We start from the raw sequence: 19,881 nt of genomic DNA, 5'->3' as shown, positions 1-19,881 counted from the left end.
CGGGGTGAAGGGCAGGGAGACCTCCGTAGCCCGCAGCGAGTTCAGCACCATCCTGCAGCGGGCTCGGAAGCCGAGACGCGAGCGGGCGCCGCCGGGTCCCGCGGGGGAGAGATTCCCGGCCATGGCGCCACGGGACCGCCACCTGGGAGCACACAAGCCGGGTCACCCGCGGCCCGAGCCCAGGGCATCCGGGCGCTCGCGGGTCACGCCCCGCCCGGGACAGGCTCACGCCGGAGCCGCGGCCAGTCCCCGGGTCCCCCCAGCCGGCGGTGCCGCCCCGCGCCCATTGCCCCGCCCCCGCCCCCATTGCCCCGCACCGCGCCCCGCCCCCATTGCCCCGCACCGCTCCACGCCGCGCCAATCGCTGCTTCGGTCTCGCGCCAGTCCCCAGGTCCCCCCAGCCGGCGGTGCCGCCCCGCGCCCATTGCCCCGCCCCCGCCCCGCCCCCATTGCCCCGCCCCGCTCCACGCCGCGCCAATCGCTGCTCCGGTCTCGCCCCAGTCCCCGGGTCCCCCCAGCTGGCGGTGCCGCCCCGCCCCCATTGTCCCGCCCCCGGCCGCGCCCCGCACCGCCCCACGCCGCGCCAATCGCTGCTCCGGTCTCGCGCCAGTCCCCGGGTCCCCCCAGCCGGCGGTGCCGCCCCGCCCCCATTGCCCCGCCCCCGGCCGCGCCCCGCCCCCATTGCCCCGCCCCCGGCCGCGCCCCGCCCCCATTGCCCCGCCCCCGGCCGCGCCCCGCACCGCCCCACGCCGCGCCGATCGCTGCTCCGGTCTCGCGCCAGTCCCCGGATCCCCCCAGCTGGCGGTGCCGCCCCGCCCCCATTGCCCAGCCCCCGGCCGCGACCCGCACCGCCCCGCCCTGCGCCGCGCCGATCGCTGCTCCGGTCTCGCCCCAGTCCCCGGGTCCGCAGACTTGAATGAAAATAGAACGGGGGAACTTAAACCTGCCGCCGGATCCCAGCCAATCACAGAGATTGTTGCCGACTGTAGCCAATCAGGGTGACCGGGGGACGGGACCAAACACACAGCCGCTCTCTGATTGGGTAATGTCCGCGCTACTCAAACGAAGTGAGAACCTATTGGGGGAGAGAATGGTGGACGGGACGTTTGCTCTTGATATTGGACGGATGGAAGGGGTTCCGCCCACATCTAGCCCTTATTGGCTCCGTGAAGCCAATCACCGCCCCGAGGGCACGTGATTCATGGGGGCGCGGTCTGTAATTATTAGTGTGGGGGAGTCCGCCCCGTTCGATAGGCAAAGCCCAGCCTGGTGACGTGTTAGTGCGCACGCGCACGCCGGTGCCCATGCTGCCCGCGCCCCGCGCGCTGGGTGGCTGGGAGCCGCTGGCCCGCAGGTAGCGGGCGCCGCAGGTGTCCCGGGGGTGACCTGGGCCGAGCCCGTGCCCGTGCCCGTGCCCGCGCCGCCCTGTTCCCGCGCAGCCGCCCCCGGAGCCCGTCGCTCGCTCCGCGGGGAGCCGGGCGGCCCCGGGCGGCGGGGACGGGCCGGTGTCTGCCCCGGGGACTCCTCGGCGGGGCTGCGCTCGGTCGGAGACGGGGTTTCTCCAGCCGCTGACGGGCGGCGCCCCCCTGGCGGGCCCCCCCCGGCAGCCCCCCATCCCCGGCTGGCCCCCCGGCAGCCCCCCATCCCCGGCTACCCGCCCCGGCAGCCCCCCGGCCCCGGCGCCCCCCGGCAGCCCCCCATCCCCGGCTGCCCCCCCCGGCGCCCCCCGGCAGCCCCCCATCCCCGGCTGCCCCCCCCGGCGCCCCCCGGCAGCCCCCCATCCCCGGCTACCCGCCCCGGCAGCCCCCCGGCCCCGGCGCCCCCCGGCAGCCCCCCATCCCCGACTACCCGCCCCGGCGCCCCCCGGCAGCCCCCCATCCCCGGCTGCCCCCCCCGGCGCCCCCCGGCAGCCCCCCATCCCCGGCAGCCCCCCATCCCCGGCAGCCCGGCCCCGGCGCCCCCCGGCAGCCCCCCATCCCCGGCTACCCGCCCCGGCGGCCCCCCCCGCGGGCCCCGCGCTGTGCCGGAGTGCGGGCGGTGCACTCTGCGAACCTGGCAGACGCCCCCCGCTGCGCGCTGTGGAGCGGGGCCCGGCTCGCCGGCCGGTGCTGGTTCGTGGCGGGGGCTGCGAGGCGCTAAATGCCCGTGAACAGCGAACGCGCCTGAACCTCGGTGATCGAGGCGGCCCTGCTCCCTGTCGGTGGCTCCCGGGCTTCAGGCAGGGTCAAGAGGGGCAGGAACAGGGCTGGCCTGACGCCTTGTTTGCATTACGGCCTGTTGGCGGTGCTCTTTAGCCCCCGTCTCGCTTGGCTGACGGCCCCCTTTAGGCTCCGGCAAACTAATTTGGAGGCTTTGTCACCCGGAGCCCTTTGGCTGCTCCCCCTTGGGGTGGAACCCTTCTTGGAAGCTCCGTTTTTAGCTGGCGCGATTTAGGAAAGAGAATTCTGTCCCGTGCAGGCACTGACAGCCGAAGTAGGTGTTTTCTGTGGGCCAAGGGTGGGATGGGTCCCTGAGCTAGCTGCTTTGTAGGGAAGGGTTGTGAGCTCTGTCTAGGGTGGAGAATTGATTTTCTTCCATAACTGGCATACAGTTCTCTGTTTCATGACCCTCTTGTTGTGGGATGTGAGGAGCCTGCCTCTGGAACAGCGTCTTTATGTGAGAGAGACAGGTGGGTGGAAATGCACATGATATGGAGAAGCTTTCTGTCTAGATTATACACAGTTAACAGACATTTGACTCTGGCCTTAGAGATAAAAAGCATATAATTAATGGTGCAAGGATCCCAAAGAGAAAAGGGAGCTGGTGGTGACAAATGTCTCTATTTAGGATTATTACTGTGGTTTCAAGGGAGAGCATGATGTTTAATGTAGTGAGCGCATGGGAGGAAGAATGAGCAATTTGTGCTGGAACACACCAAGAGTGAGTTGGATGGCCCGGGGCATAAGAACAGCCATACTGGGTCAGACCAAAGGTCCATCTAACCCAGTATCCTGTCTTCCGACAGCAGCCAATGCCAGGCATCCCAGAGGGAATGAACAGAACAGATAATCATTCATCCTTCATCCATCCTATAGCCAATTCCCAGCTTCTGGCAGACAGAGGATCGGGACACCATCCTTCCCATCCTGTCTAATACCCATTGATGCACCTATCCTCCATAAACTTATCTAGTTCTTTTTTGAACCCTGTTATAGTCTTGGGCTTCATAACATCCTTTGGGAAGAAGTTCCGCAGGTTGACTGTGTGTTGTGTGAAAAAATACTTCCTTTTTTTTGTTTTTAAACCTGCTATCTATTAATTTCATTTGGTGACCCCTAGTCCTTATGTTATGACAAAGAGTAAACAACACTTCCTTATTTATTTTCTCCACACCAGTCATGATTTTATAGACCTCGATCATATCCCTCCTTCGTCATCTCTTTTCCAAGCTGAATAGTCCCAGTTTTATTAATCTCTTGTCATGTGGACCACTCCATCCCCCTAATCATTTTTGTTGCCCTTCTCTGTAATTTTCTTAATTCCAATATATCTTTTTGAGATGGGGCGACCACATCTGCACGCAGTATACAAGATGTAGGGGTGCCATGGATTTATATAGAGGCAGTATGATCTTTTCTGTCTTACCATCTATTCCTTTCTTAATGATTTCGAACATTCTGTTTGCTTTTTTGACTGCCGCTGCACATTGAGTGGATGTTTTCAGAGAACTATCCACTATCACTCCAACATCTTTCCTGAGTGGTAACAGCCAATTTAGACCACAGCATTTTATATGTATAATTGGGATTATGTTTTTCAATGCCCATTACTTTGCATTTATCAACACTGAATTTCATCTGCTATTTTGTTGCCCAGTCACCCATTTTTGTGAGTTCCCTTTGTAACTCTTCACCACTATTCACCCCTTTCCATTCTGAAAACTGACCATTTATCCTACCCTTTGTTTCCTATCTTTTAGCCAGGTTTCAGAGGGGTAGCTATGTTAGTCTGTATCAGTTAAAACAACGAGGAGTCCTTGTGGCACTTTGGAGACTAACAAATTTATTTGGGCATAAGCTTTTGTGGGCTATAACCCACTTCATCAGATGCATGGAGTGGAAAATACAGTAAACATGTATAAATAAATTCAATCAAGGTGGATGTGGCCCATACCCAGCAGTTGACAAGAAGGGGTGAATATCAACAGAGAGGAAATTATTAATAATACCTTTTAAATATTATTTAATTTATAATTAATTTCCCCTCTGTTGATATTCACCCCTTCTTGTCAACTGTTGGGAATGGGCCACATCCACCGTAATTGAATTGGCCTCGTTAGCACTCACCCCCCAGTTGGTAAGGCAACTTTCATCTTTTCATGCGCTGTATATTTATACCTGCTTATTGTATTTTCCACTCCATCTTGATCATCCAGTTGGCCTACTGGGTGTTTAGCAGGCTTCCTGCTTCTGATGTGTTTAAAAATTTTTTTGCTATTACTTTTTGAGTCTTTGGCTAGCTGTTATTCAAATACTTTTTTGGCCTTCCTAATTATATTTTTACACTTCATTTGCTAGAGTTTATGTTCCTTTCTATTTTCCTCACTAGGATTTAAGTTCCACTTTTTAAAGGATGACTTTTTGCCTCTCACTGCTTCTTTTGCTTTGTTTAGCCACAGTGGCACTTTTTTGGTTCTCTTACTTTGTTTTTTAATTTGGGATACACATTTAAGTTGAGCCTCTATTATGGTGTCTCTAAAAAGTTTCCATGCAGCTTGCAGGGATTTCACTTTTGGCGCTGTACCTTTTAATTTCTGTTTAACTAACCTCCTCATTTTCGTGTAGTCCTCCTTTTCTGAAATTAAATGCTACGGTGTTGGGCTGCTATGGTGTTTTCCCGCCAGAGGGATGTTAAATTTAATTATATTATGCTCACTATTACCAAGCAGTCCAGCTATATTCACCTCTTGGACCAGATCCTGTGCTCCACTTAGGAGTAAATCAAGAATTGCTTCTCCTTGTGGGTTCCAGGACTAGCTGCTCCAAGAAGCAGTCATTTACGGTGTCAAGAAACTTTATCTCTGCATCCCGTCCTGAAGTAACATGTATCCAGTCAATGTGGGGATAGTTGAAATGCCCCATTATTATTGAATTTTTTATTTTAATAGCCTCTCTAATCTCCCTGAGCATTTCAGTCCCTATCATCATCCTGGTCAGGTGGTCGGTAATATATCCCTACTGCTATTTTCTTCTTATCAGAGCATGGAATTACTACCCATAGAGATTCTGTGGTACAGTTTGGTTCATTTAAGATTTTTACTTCATTGATTCTATGCTCTTTTTCGCATATAGTGCCATTCCCTCACCAGCACGACCTGGTTCGCTGACTCAGATACCCCTCTTCTCCCAGTCTCCTTCCTTGCCCAGAATTCCCATTGTTGCTCTGTGGAAAGTGGCACTACATATCCCAGTAGAAATGTTGCTGTTACAGAGTGGAACTCTTGGGTTTAATCTCCCAGTGGCCTTGTAGACACTCAGCAGTCCTGAGAGAGTATGTGAAGCTATGGTAAGATGTGGGGCTATAGATTTAGTTATGTCACATTGCTTAGTTGTCCTATATTTTTAATCTGAAAGTTAAGATGTCATCCTATTAACTAAGCACTGACCCTTCTTGACCCTGTATAAAACATAAAGTCCCCCACACGAAGAAGCTTAGTCTAAAAGATAAACAGAAAATAAGATCGGAAGAAGGTGTTACATTCAAGTATTTTCCTGAGTCACCATTTTCTCTTTTGTAGATGAGGCTGAAGGGATCCCTGCTGATGGCAATGGGTATTTGGGGATGGGATGACACCCCTTGACTTGTTCTTATGTCCTTGGCCTGATAGGAGGAGTGTATAGATCAGCCACTGATACTTGTTACAGTATAGAAACCTGCCAGTTAATGAAGGTTTAGCTTAATTGGCAGTTGGCTATTTGACTTTTCTAAAGATATATACATCTGCATTTTTGTGTGTTGTAGATATATATTTGTATCTATTTGACTGTTTTCCTTCCCCCTCCTTTGTAAACTCTGGGGCAAGGACTGTCTCTCTGTGTCTGTATAACATGCAGCACAATGGGGCTCTGATTCTGAGTGGGGGATTGAGAGTACCACTGCAATACACACAATCTTAGAATATGACTGGCTGCCTTGATCATGCATCCTGGGCTTCCATCAACGGACCCCAGAGCTGGCCTGGAGTAATTCTGTTGCCCTCTCAGGAGAGGGCTGACAGGTCTTAATGCTTCAGTTCTGAGTTTCAAAGGAATAAACTGTCCCAGAAGCTGAGCTGGATCCTCTGTACCTTTATGATAACTGGGCAATGCAGCTTTAGTTCTGCTTCCCAGGACCAAACAGTCTGGATGCAGTGGGTCACACCTGGCTGTGACACAAGCAAGTTTATCGTGCAACGAACTTTCTTTTCCTTGGGACAGGCCCTTGTCATCAAAGCCCTTCTCCCCTGGAGTTAAGACAGTCAGCGTGGGAATTGGCACAAGGCCAGGCCTAGCAAGAGGAGCCAGCTCAGGACTGAGGTGTGTTGGATGCATGCTGACCATGTGGCTTGTCCAGGGCTGACTTCTGTGTCTCTAGTACTAACTTTTTCTCTTCACCAGATCTGACACTGAGACAGACGATACCATCCTGCAGAGGAGACAGAAGCAGATAGACTATGGGAAGAATACTGTTGGCTACCAGCACTTCCGACAACAGGTCCCCAAGTGAGGTGGTCCCTGGCTTTCACCTCCACTTCCCATATAAGCCTGCTGGTTCAGATTCCCCCACCAACTGAAGAGATACTTGAAACTGATGTAAAGTGACTTCCTTCCTTTTGATCCTGCCTAAAGGCAACTTCCTGTCCCTGCCTCCTTCCAAAAGTCCCAGAAACTTGGCATATTCAGGAGCCTTTGGAGCATGCTTCCTACATCCTATTGGGGACCTATTAGTGTTTGCTCCTGCTGGGTTAGGGTGGTCTTGATGCTGGGGTGAGGAAGGAAGCACCTGGTCACTGATAAATGTTATGCTTCATTCCCAGGGCCGCTCGGCAGCCAGGGATTCACCCCCAAACTCCAAATAAGTACAAGAAATATAGCCGCCGGTCCTGGGACATGCAAGTCAAGCTGTGGAGACGGGCATTGCATGCCTGGGACCCGCCCACCCAGCATCCTCTCCTGTGTGGACAAGGACTTCCAAGGAAAGTGTCTTCCAGTTGCCCGTGGCTCCTCTAGAGTCTTGTAGGGGAGAAACTCTTCTGGGAGGAGGAAGTGGCAGAAGCCTAGCAACATGAAATGTGGAGGATCCCCCAAATCAGTGGGTGTCCTTCCCAGCGCTTCCTAGGATCTCTCTGGATATAGTGGCCATTACACTGAGCTGCCCTAGGCAGCAGGTAGCTGGAGTGAATGGTATGTTAACATGCCTGGGAGCCTGTGAAGCTTGATACTCTGACACGGAGAGGTAGGTATCAGGAGCCTTATACCATAGAAGGGAGGGATTGATGCAAGCAAATCCTACCAGGTGCTCAAATGTCCCAGTGGTGAGTATAGTATAAATTCCCCAGTGTTCTGGAAAATGCTTCTTTGTGTTGTATGTGATGTGTGCCTGCGTTGCCCTCTTCCCCAGCTGCATGGTGGGCATTGGGGAGAAAAGCCCAGGGGACTGGGACTCCAATTGCTGGGCTTGATGAGAGAGCAAGGACTAGGTCCAGCATCTCCTGTCTCTTCCACCAGTGCTCCCTGGAGAGGAGTCATGCATACCCCTCCCAGTCTGGACACAAGGGGATGAAGGGCCTGATGATTTCTCCTAGGTTTGAACCATGGAGTGGGATGACAGCACTGGTTCATGTGATGACTGGTGCACCCAGTTACCTGCTGCTCCTTTTCACTGACTGGGTCAGTGTGATTTAAATTGCTGTTTGTTTGCAAGGCAGGAGATGGTGACTCTCTCAGGAATGATGGAGACAAACTCTTTGTGCGGCTTCTCAGAAGACTGGCCTGGTGCGCTGAGGCCTCTTGAAAACCTGCCAGGAGAATTACTGGGCGGACAGGTATTTGGGCTTTGATTGGGCTTGCTTTCTCCTGTTCCTGCTGGTGACAGGGACTTAGGGCAGCAGTAGGGAATGCTATGTAATGGTTCATTGCGAGCACAGGAGTACGTGGCACAGGGTGATCACCAGCTTGTCAGGAGGGGGTATTGTCTGTGAGGTGCAGTCTGGAAGTCTTGTGCCTTCCTCTGGACCCACTCTGATGCAGAAAGTATTGTTGGTCATTGTCCTGGGGAAGGGGAGAATGGGGGGAAAGGATCCTCAGAGCTCAGCGTCCTCTCCAGGGGGACACTGTCATGCTTTGGATTGCGGGTGTGTGCATTTCACGTCAGGTTTGTTTTCTTTCCTTCCTATTTCTTTGTCTTCTGCCCTGTTTTCACAGTTGGCTGGCCTGTCATTTCCTGGCTGCTTGTCTCCATGGCTGCCCCAGATCCACTCAAACTTGCTGCCCTTCCTAGGAAATGTGCACACCTGCCCATACTGCTCCTGGATGGAGCTATAAGGAGAGTCCAGCGCATTTGTTGCCCCAAACACTGTCATTTCTGAGGTGTGGGAAGAGCTCAGGCATCAAGTTACATACAAGCCCAGCTGCAAGGATCTCCTGAGCTCATGGAGGACATTGAATTATCCTGAAGCTTGCCCCTGGGACAGAAAGGGGGCTTGGTGTTAATGTTCAGGCTTGGAGCTGAGCATCAGACCCCTTACACAATGCACAAACAGAGAGGTAGCTGCTGGGTTCGTATCTCTTCCCACAGCCCAACCTCCAACATTGTAGAGAGAACTTTCTGTCATCTCAGTACCTGTAACCCCAGGCATTGCAGTGAATGTCAGCATACATAGGACCAATTCTTTCTGCTTCCCTTCAGGAATCTGTTTGGTCTCCTGTGTTCAAGGGAAAGCTATATAGAAGGGGTTGGAAAAATGGAAACTGAGGTCAATAAAATTTCCCCAAAGACTCTATAATAGCTGCTGGCTGGGTTCTTTTTCTGTCCGTAGGCCTCTGGGGCTCTGCTCACCACAGGCAGGTTCAGGGAGGCTTTGGCAATTCATGAGGACTCAAATAATGGGGAGTTGTGACCCTTCCCGCAGTGTGGGCACTCCACAAGCTAAGTAAGGATGTCCCTCTGCGCAGTGAGTAGCGAGGAGGGGAAATTCTTGGCAGCTGTTTCAGGCCCAGCCCAGAGGAGAGGTTATGGGGGAGGGGAGACAACAAAAGGCACAAGGAAACCATGAGTCTTAAGGGAGGAAGTTTGCCTTGCCAAAGGGTTAATGTCTCCTTAGGGGTTGCTGCTGCCCTTCTTGCCATTGGTTGGAGGTGAAGATGATTAAATATTTACCATGAACAGGATCCTGGAGATCTGCACTAACCAACCCCTCCACAATTGAATATTATGAGCCAGTCAGGAGGCTCTGGCCAGGCCACGCTCTAGTAACCACCTAGCACTTTCCTTCAGCGGTGGGAAAGGACTCCGAGGCTTGGAAATCCAGGGCCGGTGGAATCTGGGCAAAGAGGGTGTGGCCTGTGCAGATCTGGGCTAGAGGGGAAACTTCACTCCCTTCTCGGGGTCCTGCTGTAAAGTCACATGCCCTGCCAGTGACCCCACCACGGGAACAAGGTGATGTTTCCCGCGCATCCTGCCCTTACAACAGGTTTCTTTGGGGGCTGAGTACCCCCCTTCCTGGTGCTGGCTACAGTGTATTAAGGGGCCTCTCCTGCTGCCTCCCTCCCACCCCACGTTGGACGGGGGCAGCTGGTGGTGCTGCTGAAGGGGATCTGCTGAAAGGAGACTCTGCCCCCCTCGTGTTGTTACTACCTCTTCCCTGGGGGCGGGGGGAGGCTGGTTTTGTGTGAGGTTATGGGAGGGGGACATGGGGGCAAGGCTGGGGGGAGGGGGAGGGTGACTTTAGGAGGGATCGAAGGGGGTTGGTGGGGGGGGCCGCTCGGACGCCCCCCTTGACTACAATTCCTGTCGTCCTTTGCTGCACAGTACAGTCAGAAGGGGGAGGTGCTGGGGCTGAGCCGGGTGCGGGGGGAGCCCCGAGGTGGGGCCGCGCCAGATCCCAGTTGGTGACTCTGGCTTGGCCTCAGCAGGCGCATGGCGGGTGGGCCCGGCGCTGGCTTGGAGCGGAGCCACCCGGAGTGGTGGGTCCCGCCTGTCTCCCTCGGTCTGTGACGTGGGGCAACCTGTTTGGTCCCACAGCCCAGAAACAACTGGGGGCGGTGGGGCGCCTTGACCGCTGGGGCCCCTGCCTCCTCTGGGGCCCCAGCTCCACCTCTCTGCTGGCAGTCCCGTCTCCTCCTCCCAAGCTAGCAGCCCCTGCGCCTCCCCAGCTAACAGCCTCCTGCCACTTTCAGACACAAGTATCAGCCTGCGCTGGGGCAGCAGGGGAAGGCTGGGCCGATGTCCCCCTCATGCTGCTCTGGGTCAGTGCTGGGGGCAAGGGGGCCTGAGGCTGCTGGCACCTTCTGTGCTGGTCTAGTATTGCCATTGGAGCCTCTGTCCCTCTTTCTGCTCATGTGACCGGCTGTGGGATCAGTTGGCACTTGGTATGCTCGGAGCAGCTCAGGGGTGAGCACATCATTTCCCTGGGTTGAGGTTTGACTGGGCCCAGCCGCGTCCTGGATGAAGGGGGGTGAGCTGACTTGAAAGGGTTTAGGCTGAGAATGGAAGTTGCTGACTCCTGGGACAGCTGATGCGGGTGGCAAAGGGATCAGAGCAGTTGGCTCCTTTTACTAGGAAGCAGCATAAAGGCCCATAGGGTTAGGTTGGCTGTTTAGTTTTGCTTTCAGCTTTGGAGATTTCTTTGCTCACAGCCTTGGTGTGCTTCCCACTGTAGCTTGCGTTAGATTAGGCAGATCAATTCCCTCTTGCTGCTGGATGTTGTGTGTCGGAAAACCCTCTGGAAGCTAGGTGCTGTTGGCTTCCTTCTCTCACACACAGAGAGACTCCTTAAACCAAGTCAGCCTGCTCTGTGGTGGTGGTCACTAACTGAAGTTGCAAGGGGCGCTGCATCTGGCTTCTGGTAGTAAGTGAGGAGCTGCTGCCTGTTGCTGGCTTTGCCCCATGTGGATCCTGAAGTTTGCACCCTGATGAGATTAAATTGTATAAATCATTGGTTCTCAACCAGGGGCCCTGGGGGGCCATGAGCAGGTTTCAGGGTGTCCACCAAGCATGGCTGGCATCAGACTTTCTAGGGCCCAGGGCAGAAAGGCAAAGCCCCGCTGCATGGGATTGCAGCAGGGGCCCCCGAGCCTCACCACCATGGGCTGAAGTTGAAGCCTGAGCAACTTAGCTTTGTCGTGCCCCCGTGGCATGAGACCCAAGGCAATCACCCTAACGGCAGCCTTGGCTGCTTCTTTGAGTGCTGTCCCTGTGGGTGCTCCACTCCAGGTGATGGTGCGTCCCGGCACTGTTACCTGGAGTGGAACACCCACAGGGACACATCTCGAAGAACCTCAGTTACTGCAAGGTGAGTTACTTTCTCGTTTATATGCAGAAAACAGTTGTTGTGGCACAGGTGGGCTGTGAAGTTTTATAGCAGGTTGGGAGGTGGGGGCCTCAGAAAGAGAGAGGCTGAGAACCCCTTGTAGAAATAACGCTTTTCTCTCTCTAATGGCACCTGCCAGAGGAGCTTAATGTGCTTTACTAATGTTAGTGGATTAAGTTTCCCTTAGGCATATTTGGGGCAGTCTGGGGCAGAAAGAGCTGACATGCCTTGCCCAAGATAATACAGGGAGCCTGTGGCAGAACTGGGACTAGACCTCAGGGGCCCTATGCTGTAGCCACAGCCACAGCACTGTGCAACCTGTCCATTAGTTATTTTCATTACTGAAAGGGCAGAATGTTTATTGGGTCCCAATAAGATTGCTAATTCCAGCCACTGCCCTAAGCTCGGGGTGGGGGTGGGGAGTTTGTTTACCAAAGTTGCTTCAGGGTTGGGGAAAGGAGATGATATTCCAACTGCTAAGGAGGGAGAATGGTTCATTTGGTTGGTGCAGAAACCAGAAGCTCGACCTGCAACTTGATTGGTCCTGCGATTACGGGAGGAAGATGAGGGCTAGCTATAGAGGCTGGGCTCATTAAGTGTGCCTGGGATGTGGGGGCTGAAGGAAAGAAGCCTTCATTGGATAGGGTGATGGAAGCAGCTAGAGCTCAGTGAGGCAAGCAAAAACCTTTGTCTGAGCCCCCCAAAAGTGATGAAACAGATCCTTATGGGATGGTGATGAGCTAGTGTATTCTGGGCCTGGGAAGGCTATGATTCTGGGTGAGGTGATTCTGTGGCTCAGATAAGTATCAGTAGCTTGTTTCAGGCTGTCTGGGGCTAGTTTCATTCAAGGAGACTTAGAGCACCAGTATTTGCTCTCTCGGCTCTAAGTAGCAAGCCTGGGGTGCGCAAGCAGGTTCTCTGACCTTGGGGCTGTGCCTGATGTTGCTAATGTGTCTGTTTGTGTTATAGGGTTGGTGGGGATGGAGTGAGAGGTGTCTAGCCAGGGATGAAGATGGTAATTCAGTAGGTACGGTAGCAGTATGATCGCCCTTGAACAAGACTGGACTTGTTGAAGGAGGAGGAAAGATAGCAGGAGGTAGGAGGTGGGGGCTCTAAGGTTGTGTTGGTGCCAGGCCTCCAGAAGTCATGATTGCAGAGCGACCGCAGAAACAGAGTCTGGAAGAGCTGAAATGCACATCCTTCAAGTCAGCCTGGAAAGACGTTTCTCTGCCTCAACCTTGCAGGTTTAGTCCACTTTGGAAATATCAAGATTATTTTTAGTTGTGGAAGGTGGGGTCCACATTCTGCATGTGTACTGAACCAAGGTCCCAGGGTGGTGTCAGTGGACGCTGTGCTGCAAGATTTGCCAGCTTTCAGGCTAGCTATAAAGTTGGAGCTTGTGTGACCTGTGATCACTAAACAGCCCCAAGCATTTGTGGGCTTAACCTGTGGCCCTAGCTCAGGGGTAATCACATTCTGCCCTCTAAATTCTCCATGCAGTTTTGGTAGGATACAGCATTCCAATTCACTTCAGCCCTAAACTCTTGTGCAGCACTGCTTGTGCTCGTATTGAGACTATTGTCCCTGTCATTGAAGTGTCCTCATATCTGCTGTGTGGGCAGCAAGCCTTGGGAGGTGTTCATCTTTTTCTCTTTTGTACAGGTCTTTGGGATCCCTTAGGATGAAAGGCAAGTTGTTATGAGAAAGTATCTTCCTCTGTATTAGCAGGAATGTTGTAAGCAACACAAAGTAATTCTTCCACTCTACTCTGCACTGATAAGGCCTCAACTGGAGTATTGTGTCCTGTTCTGAGCACCACATTTCAGGAAAGAGGTGGACAAATTGGAGAAAGTCCAGAGAAGAGCAATAAAAAATGATCAAAGGTCTAGAAAACATGACCTATGAGGGAAGATTGAAAAAAATTGGGTTTGTTTAGTCTGGAGAAGTGATGACTGAGGGAAGACATAACAATCTTGAAGTATGTAAGAAAGGGCGTTTAAAAGAGGAGGGTGATAAATTGTCCTGTTCTCAGTAGTTAAGGAGAACAAGAGGCAATGGGCTTAAATTGCAGTAAGAGAGGTCTAGGTTAGACATTAGGAAAAACTTCCTAGCTGTAAGAGTGAATAGCACTAGAACAAATTACCTAGGGAGGTTGTGGAATCTCTGTAATTGGAGGCTTTTAAGAACAGGTTAGACAAACATCTGTCAGGAATGGTCTAGATCAGTGGGTCCCAAACTTTAACAACCTGTGAATCCCTTTCACTGAAATGTCAAGTCTCACGAATCCCCTCCTAAAAATGAACATTTCCAGGGATTTTTCTCCTTTACCTGAGTATAAATTATAAAAGCAGTGATCTTGGAAATATAAAATTTCTTTTTGACATGCTTATTATATGCTATTATTATTTATAATTACAGTATTTTTATTACATTATGAAAACAGCAACACTCTTCCAAGATCTCTTTCGTAGCTTGTATCACTTTGAATAAGCCTGTTATAAGACAAGGCTCCTACGTTTCATCAAGGAGTATCAGATGTGAAACAGCATGAAGTGATTTAAGAAGCCAACTCAGAGTTCCTCCTACACAAGCATTCAGGTCTTGAGCAGTCCAGGCAAACAGCGCACATTACAACAAAGCTTAAACTTGTTCTTCATAATTTTAAAAACAATACTAGCTGCCTATTTAATTTTAAAAACAGTAAAAAATATCCACCTCCCTTTCTATTTCTTATAAAGAGTCTTGAAGTTTAAATCTCTTCAGTGTGATAGACATGCTTGCTTTGATCTGCTTAGCTCTTGGAAGTCCAGGGGCTCTGGGCTGCTGGCCCCATGCTGCCTGGGGTCCCTAGGGAAAGCTCTGTCCACCATTAGGGAATTTTTCCCCGAGAACCCCCTGTAACATTTTGCAAAACCCCAGGGGTTCACAAACCCCAGTTTAGGAACCATTGGTCTAGATCAGTGTTTCTCAACAACCAGTCCGTGGACTGGCCCCAGGGGTCCTTGCAATCTCCCTGACACAGTTTAGGAAGGCAGCGAACTAATCCATGGTATCAAAAAGGTTGAGAAACACTGGTCTAGATAATGCTTAAGGACTGAACTAGATGACTTGTTGAGGTCCCTTCCAGACCTATATTTCTATGATTTTCCATAGTTCAGCATGTTACTAACTTTTTTGTAATAAGCCTGTTTTTTGTCTCCTCTTCTAACCCCCAAAATATTAACCCAAACAAATTCATTATGCCTGAAATCTCACCTGTGGTCTTATGCTCAGAGAAAACTTTTTTTTTGTTTGGGGGTGGGGAGAAATCTCTGCTACTTAACCCCACAGTTGCTCCTCTGGGATCATTGGCCTCTATGCATAACTCTGGCGCCTGCTTTGGATCTCTGTTCCTGAAGGGTGAGGGGGATGTGGGCACGGGAGAAGCTGCTTGAGCACTGGAGTAATGCATGAGTTGCTTGAGCATTGCAATGGCAGCATGTTGAAACTTACAAGTTGCTATTTGAGAGAGGCAAGGTAAGTGAGGGAATACCATTTTATTGGACCAACTTCTGTTGGTGGAAGGTACAAGCTTTCGAGCTACACGGAGCTCTTCTTCCTGTCTGGGGAAAGAAGCAGAAGTTGTTGTTTGGAATTTCACTCTGCTTGGGTAGTTAACTTGAAAATGTATTTGGGACTAAGGAGGGCTTGAAGTTCTTGACCCCTCTCTTCAGGGCCGGTGCAACCACTAGGCGAACTAGGCGGTTGCCTAGGGTGCCAAGTGGTTGGGGGTGGCAGTGGAGCGGAGGTAAGCTGGGACCGGGGGGCGCGGGGAGGGCTGCCTACAGCAAGTAACGGGGGGGGGCGGCGCACAGGGGAACCGCTCCGTGCCCCAGCTCATCTCTGCTCTGCCTCCTCCCCTGAGCACCGCCCTGCTCTGCTTCTCTCCCTCCCAGGCTTGTGCGACCAAACAGCTGATTGGCGCCGCAAGCCTGGGAGGCGGGAGAAGCGGTGGCATGCTTGGGGAGGAGGCAGAGCAGAGGTGAGCTGGGGCAGGGAGCTGCTGAGGGGAAGGGGCGGCGCAAGGTGGAAGTTCCTTTCGCCTAGGGTGCAAAACCTCCTTGCACCAGCCCTGCTTCTCTTGCATCAGCAAATCTGTTTTGCTCCCAAACCTTACCTTGCTGCAGAGTAATTTTCCAAAGGGAAATTGTGTGGTAGTTCCTCCCTGCTTGTCCAGTCCTGAACCTAAGATTTACATTAGCAAATCTTCTCTCTCCCCAGACCCTGTCCCTGTCACTCCTCCTCCTCCCTCTGAGCTCCCGTGTTTTGCACCCTGCTGTGTCGAACCAGCACTGAAATAGCCATTGGCAATCAGTAGGATGGCTTGACTTAAATCAAAGTGAATTAAATCACTGATTTTATTAATGATTTAAGTCAACAAGCAGGAAACTTTAAATAATTGATTTTAATCTTGTTTTGCATTTGTACTTTTAGTTATTTTTCTAAAGAGCAGTTCATTCACATTGGTTGATATTTAGAATTGCAACTCAATATAAACTTCTTGCTAAATTTGATACTACTTTCTGCCCACCAGGAGGATACACTATATCTATACACATTTATTTAAGCAATTATGTAGATCAACATACATTCATTTGGATTCTTAATTTTTACATTTTTTATTGTTAGAACAGTTTTCAAACTTATTTGATCACCGCCCCCTTCTTTGTGCCTGTAGTAGTTTACACTCCCCCCCCCACCACACAAGTCATATAACGATTAAAAAAATATCAACATGCAATTCTCACTAAATATTAAAAACAGTAAGGCATTGATTCAAACAGAAAGGATTCAAACAGGCTTTTTTGTTTTTCACTTGTTTTTTTCCCTGTTGCATGAATGAGCCAACAATCCATAGTAATAAGAGCAAAAGGAAAACTGTGATTGTGGTAGATGCTTACAATTAAATGTGCACACTGTGTTGTAGCAAACAGATTAACATACAGATTAGCAACTACTTTGTATAATGTTATGCAAATTTATCAGAAATCCATCAAAATGCACAGCACCTTCTGAAGACCTGATATGTCTGGGGCAGTGGTTCTCAAACTTCATTTCACTGTGACCCCCTTCTGACAACAAAAATTGCTACATGACCCACAAGGGGGGACCGAAGGCTGAGCCTGCCTGAGCCCTGCTACCCAGGCTGGGGGAGAGATGAAGTCCAAGGGCTTCTGCCCTGGGTGGGGGGCATATAACCTCAGCCCTGGGCAGTGGGGCCTGGGTTTGGGCTTCCGCCCTGGGTGGTGGGGCTTGGGCTTCAGACTTGCTGCGGCCCAGGGCCAACACCAGCCTTGGCAGGGCTCAGTCCCACTTTGCGGTCCCAACCCACAGTTTGAGAACCCCTGATCTGGAGGAATCAACTTTACTAGTTATTCATTGGTGTGGGCAAAATATGTGCAGTATTTTTTTCCTAATGCTTCTCATGCTCCTCCCCCCCCCCGAATACATTGTGTCCCCCAATTTCAGAGTGTTAGAAAATGGTGAGTGACACAATTCTTATTTACTAGATGATGACTTTCTACTTGTGATCTGTGTCAAGCTACATTAGGATGGAAATTGGAATTCAATTAAAAATTCTCAAAACGGCATTTTAAAATTGTTTTTATTTGCTAAATAAAACCATCTTAAATGTGCTGGAGAGATAAAAAAGTAAGTTTATCAAAACATGTTACATCAGTATGTTTTAAATATATTAAACAAAGGAATTAACTGTGCTTAGTGAGCTGATTGTTTCTAATCACCACAGACCAGATTCTCAAAAGTATTTAGTTATAGAAAAGTGCATAGTGGGATTAGGTGCCTAACTCCATTGAAATCCATAGGAATTAGTTGCCCAACCTGCTTAGGCACCCAAAAGTACCTACATCTACATCAAGTAGTCTACATCTTTAGGTGCCTAAATACCTCTGACAATCTGGCCCCATATCCTTCAACTTCTTAAAATTAGTAGATCTCCTTTCCCACCTGTTTTTTATTCACAGACTAGAAGAGGAAAACAAGCTTTCCTGCTTTTTCAGCTTCCATTTGGTTTCTCAACTTTGAACTAGTCCAACTGAAGAAAACAGTCTCTCCATCTGCTATCTAAACTGAAACCAAAAGTAATTAAGGCAAAAGCTTTTCTGCACAAGAGAAACTAAAAGTACTTCCATTTGGAAAAAATGTGACTACCAGCATTCCTTCTATTGTAAAGACTGACAATAATATAGATACTTACTTAATGCAGCTCACGATGTTGTGGCATATTTATAAAACTTGAGTTGACCTCAAAAGTTAATGTTTCCTACTGATTCGGTGTATAATTAAAGAAGTAACACCCTCTGACTCATTAAAATTTGAGGGCTCCCTGTTGCAGCATATTTTTCATTTAAGTGATTTTAACTGAATGTGGGGAGTTTAGGCCTTAAAAAGTTGCCATAATTTCAAATTTAATTTTAAACAGGTTTGATTTTTAAAAAGAAAATGTATTTAATATACTTTTTTTTTAAGTGTGGGGGGGAGAGAAATTTTTATCCTGCCTGAGGATCAGTAAAAGGGGGAAGAAGATAACAGGAGAAGATGCTAGCTCAGTTGCTCACTAGGCTCAGAGATGGATCATGAGGAGGGAGGATGGGACAGCAGGGTTTCACGACAAAGAACAGCACACTTCTTACACATACTTCCCCCCATCAGTTTTACATGTGGCCAACTATTAGTCCATGATTTGTGCCCCACTGATGTGATGGTGGTAAGTGCCTCAGATTTGCTACTGCATCCAGCATCACAAGATGTTTCTGCTAAAGTGATTAGCAGTGAAATAGTTAATGGCATTGATACATAATCTGCTGTTGTGCTTAGGATTTAACCCATCACTAAATTCACATCTGCCAACTGTTGGCTGCAGCCTTGGCCCCAATCCAATTGTCAGCCCATAATTCAGTCATGTTTGGAAGGCTTTCTTCACAGCCATAAGGTCTAGAAACTTTAAAACAAAACCAAGTGTGTTCTCCCAACACCTCCTGAGGCTCTCTGCTTTGAGTGTATCTCCTCAGCCCACACACGCACCTTTCCCCAAGGGCCCCTCACTTGAGTGCATCCCTCCTAACACCCCCAGACCTGCCCCTTAGATGCTCTAGGTTGAGTGTCTGTCACTTCTCCACACACACACCTGCCCCCAAGGACCCCTGCTGATATTTTTTTTGTTTTTCAGTTATTCTCCTATATTTTAAAGTGTTTTTCCCTCTCTGCTGTAGCAGCTCTATTTGCAGAGGAATGTGAGACATGAACAAGAGGAGAAAACAATGTGACTGATTATACCCAAAGTGCTGTCAGATGCCTAACAGAAGTTAACTGAAAAAAGAGACAGGTTTCAGAGTGGTAGCCATGTTAGTCTGCATCAGCAAAAACAACCAGGTGTCCTTGTGGCACCTTAGAGACTAACACATTTATTTGGACATAAGCCTTTCATGGGCAAAAACCCACTTCCATCAGATGCATGAAGTGGAAAATACAGTAGGCAGGTGTATATATATTACAGTACATGAAAAGATGGGAGTTGCCTTACCAAGGGCCGGGGGGGTTGGCAGTGCTAACGGGGCCAATTCAGTCAAGGTGGAAGTGGCCTATTCCCAGCAGTTGACAAGAAGAGGTGAATCTCAGCAGAGAGAAAATTACTTTTTGTAGTGCTTACAAGGCCAATTCAGTTTCCCCTCTGTTGAGATTCACCCCTTCTTGTCAACAGGAATAAGCCACTTCCACCTTGACTGAATTGGCCCTGTGGGATTTGGAGAAGGGGCGTGGGGAGGAAATAACTCAGTGGTTTGAGCATTGGCCTGCCAAACCCAGGGTTGTGAGTTCAATACTTGAGGGGGCCATTTAAGGATATGGGGCAAAAATCTGTTGGATGATTTAATTGGGGATTGGTCCTGCTTTGAGCAGGGGGTTGGACTAGATGATCTCCTGAGGTCCCTTCCAACCCTGATATTCTATTATTCTAGTCCAGTTGGGGAGTGTTCAGAGATGATGCACTAGGTTAGTGAGGACTCCACAAAGGCTTGGAGATGCACGGGAGGAGGACACAAAAAGTGTCTAATTGTGTGGTTTGCACAGACTAAGGTAGGGGGGAGTGAAAAGAGACCAGAACAGAGGAGCTAGGGGAAAGGTATGTGTTTGATACTATTTTAGTGTGTGCACTATATTTTCCTCTCTGATTACAATGTTATCATTCAGGTGGCAGCAAGGAAATGGATCTACTCATTGGGCAGGGGCTGGGCACTTGCTAACTCAATAGGGTCTCTTGTATGATTGGGCCTGGC

At 50.2% G+C, this 19,881-nt stretch overlaps 1 protein-coding gene across 1 annotated transcript; it reads left to right on the top strand.

The window, feature by feature from the left end:
* The first annotated feature begins 1,279 nt into the window (after positions 1-1,279).
* LOC144268578 (oocyte-specific histone RNA stem-loop-binding protein 2-like) lies at positions 1,280-9,005 on the top strand. The gene is made up of 7 exons (XM_077823557.1): positions 1,280-1,354; positions 2,591-2,668; positions 6,456-6,554; positions 6,636-6,740; positions 7,055-7,214; positions 7,943-8,062; positions 8,442-9,005. Exons 1-7 carry the CDS (start codon positions 1,305-1,307, stop codon positions 8,559-8,561), a joined length of 732 nt encoding a protein of 243 aa, XP_077679683.1. The 5' UTR covers positions 1,280-1,304; the 3' UTR covers positions 8,562-9,005.
* The last annotated feature ends 10,876 nt before the right edge of the window (positions 9,006-19,881 follow it).

Source organism: Eretmochelys imbricata, chromosome 8 (genome assembly GCF_965152235.1).
Source record: "Eretmochelys imbricata isolate rEreImb1 chromosome 8, rEreImb1.hap1, whole genome shotgun sequence".
Taxonomy (NCBI): domain Eukaryota; kingdom Metazoa; phylum Chordata; order Testudines; family Cheloniidae; genus Eretmochelys; species Eretmochelys imbricata.
Note: the sequence above shows the minus strand (reverse complement) of the source record. Positions and strands in the feature narration are given on the sequence as shown.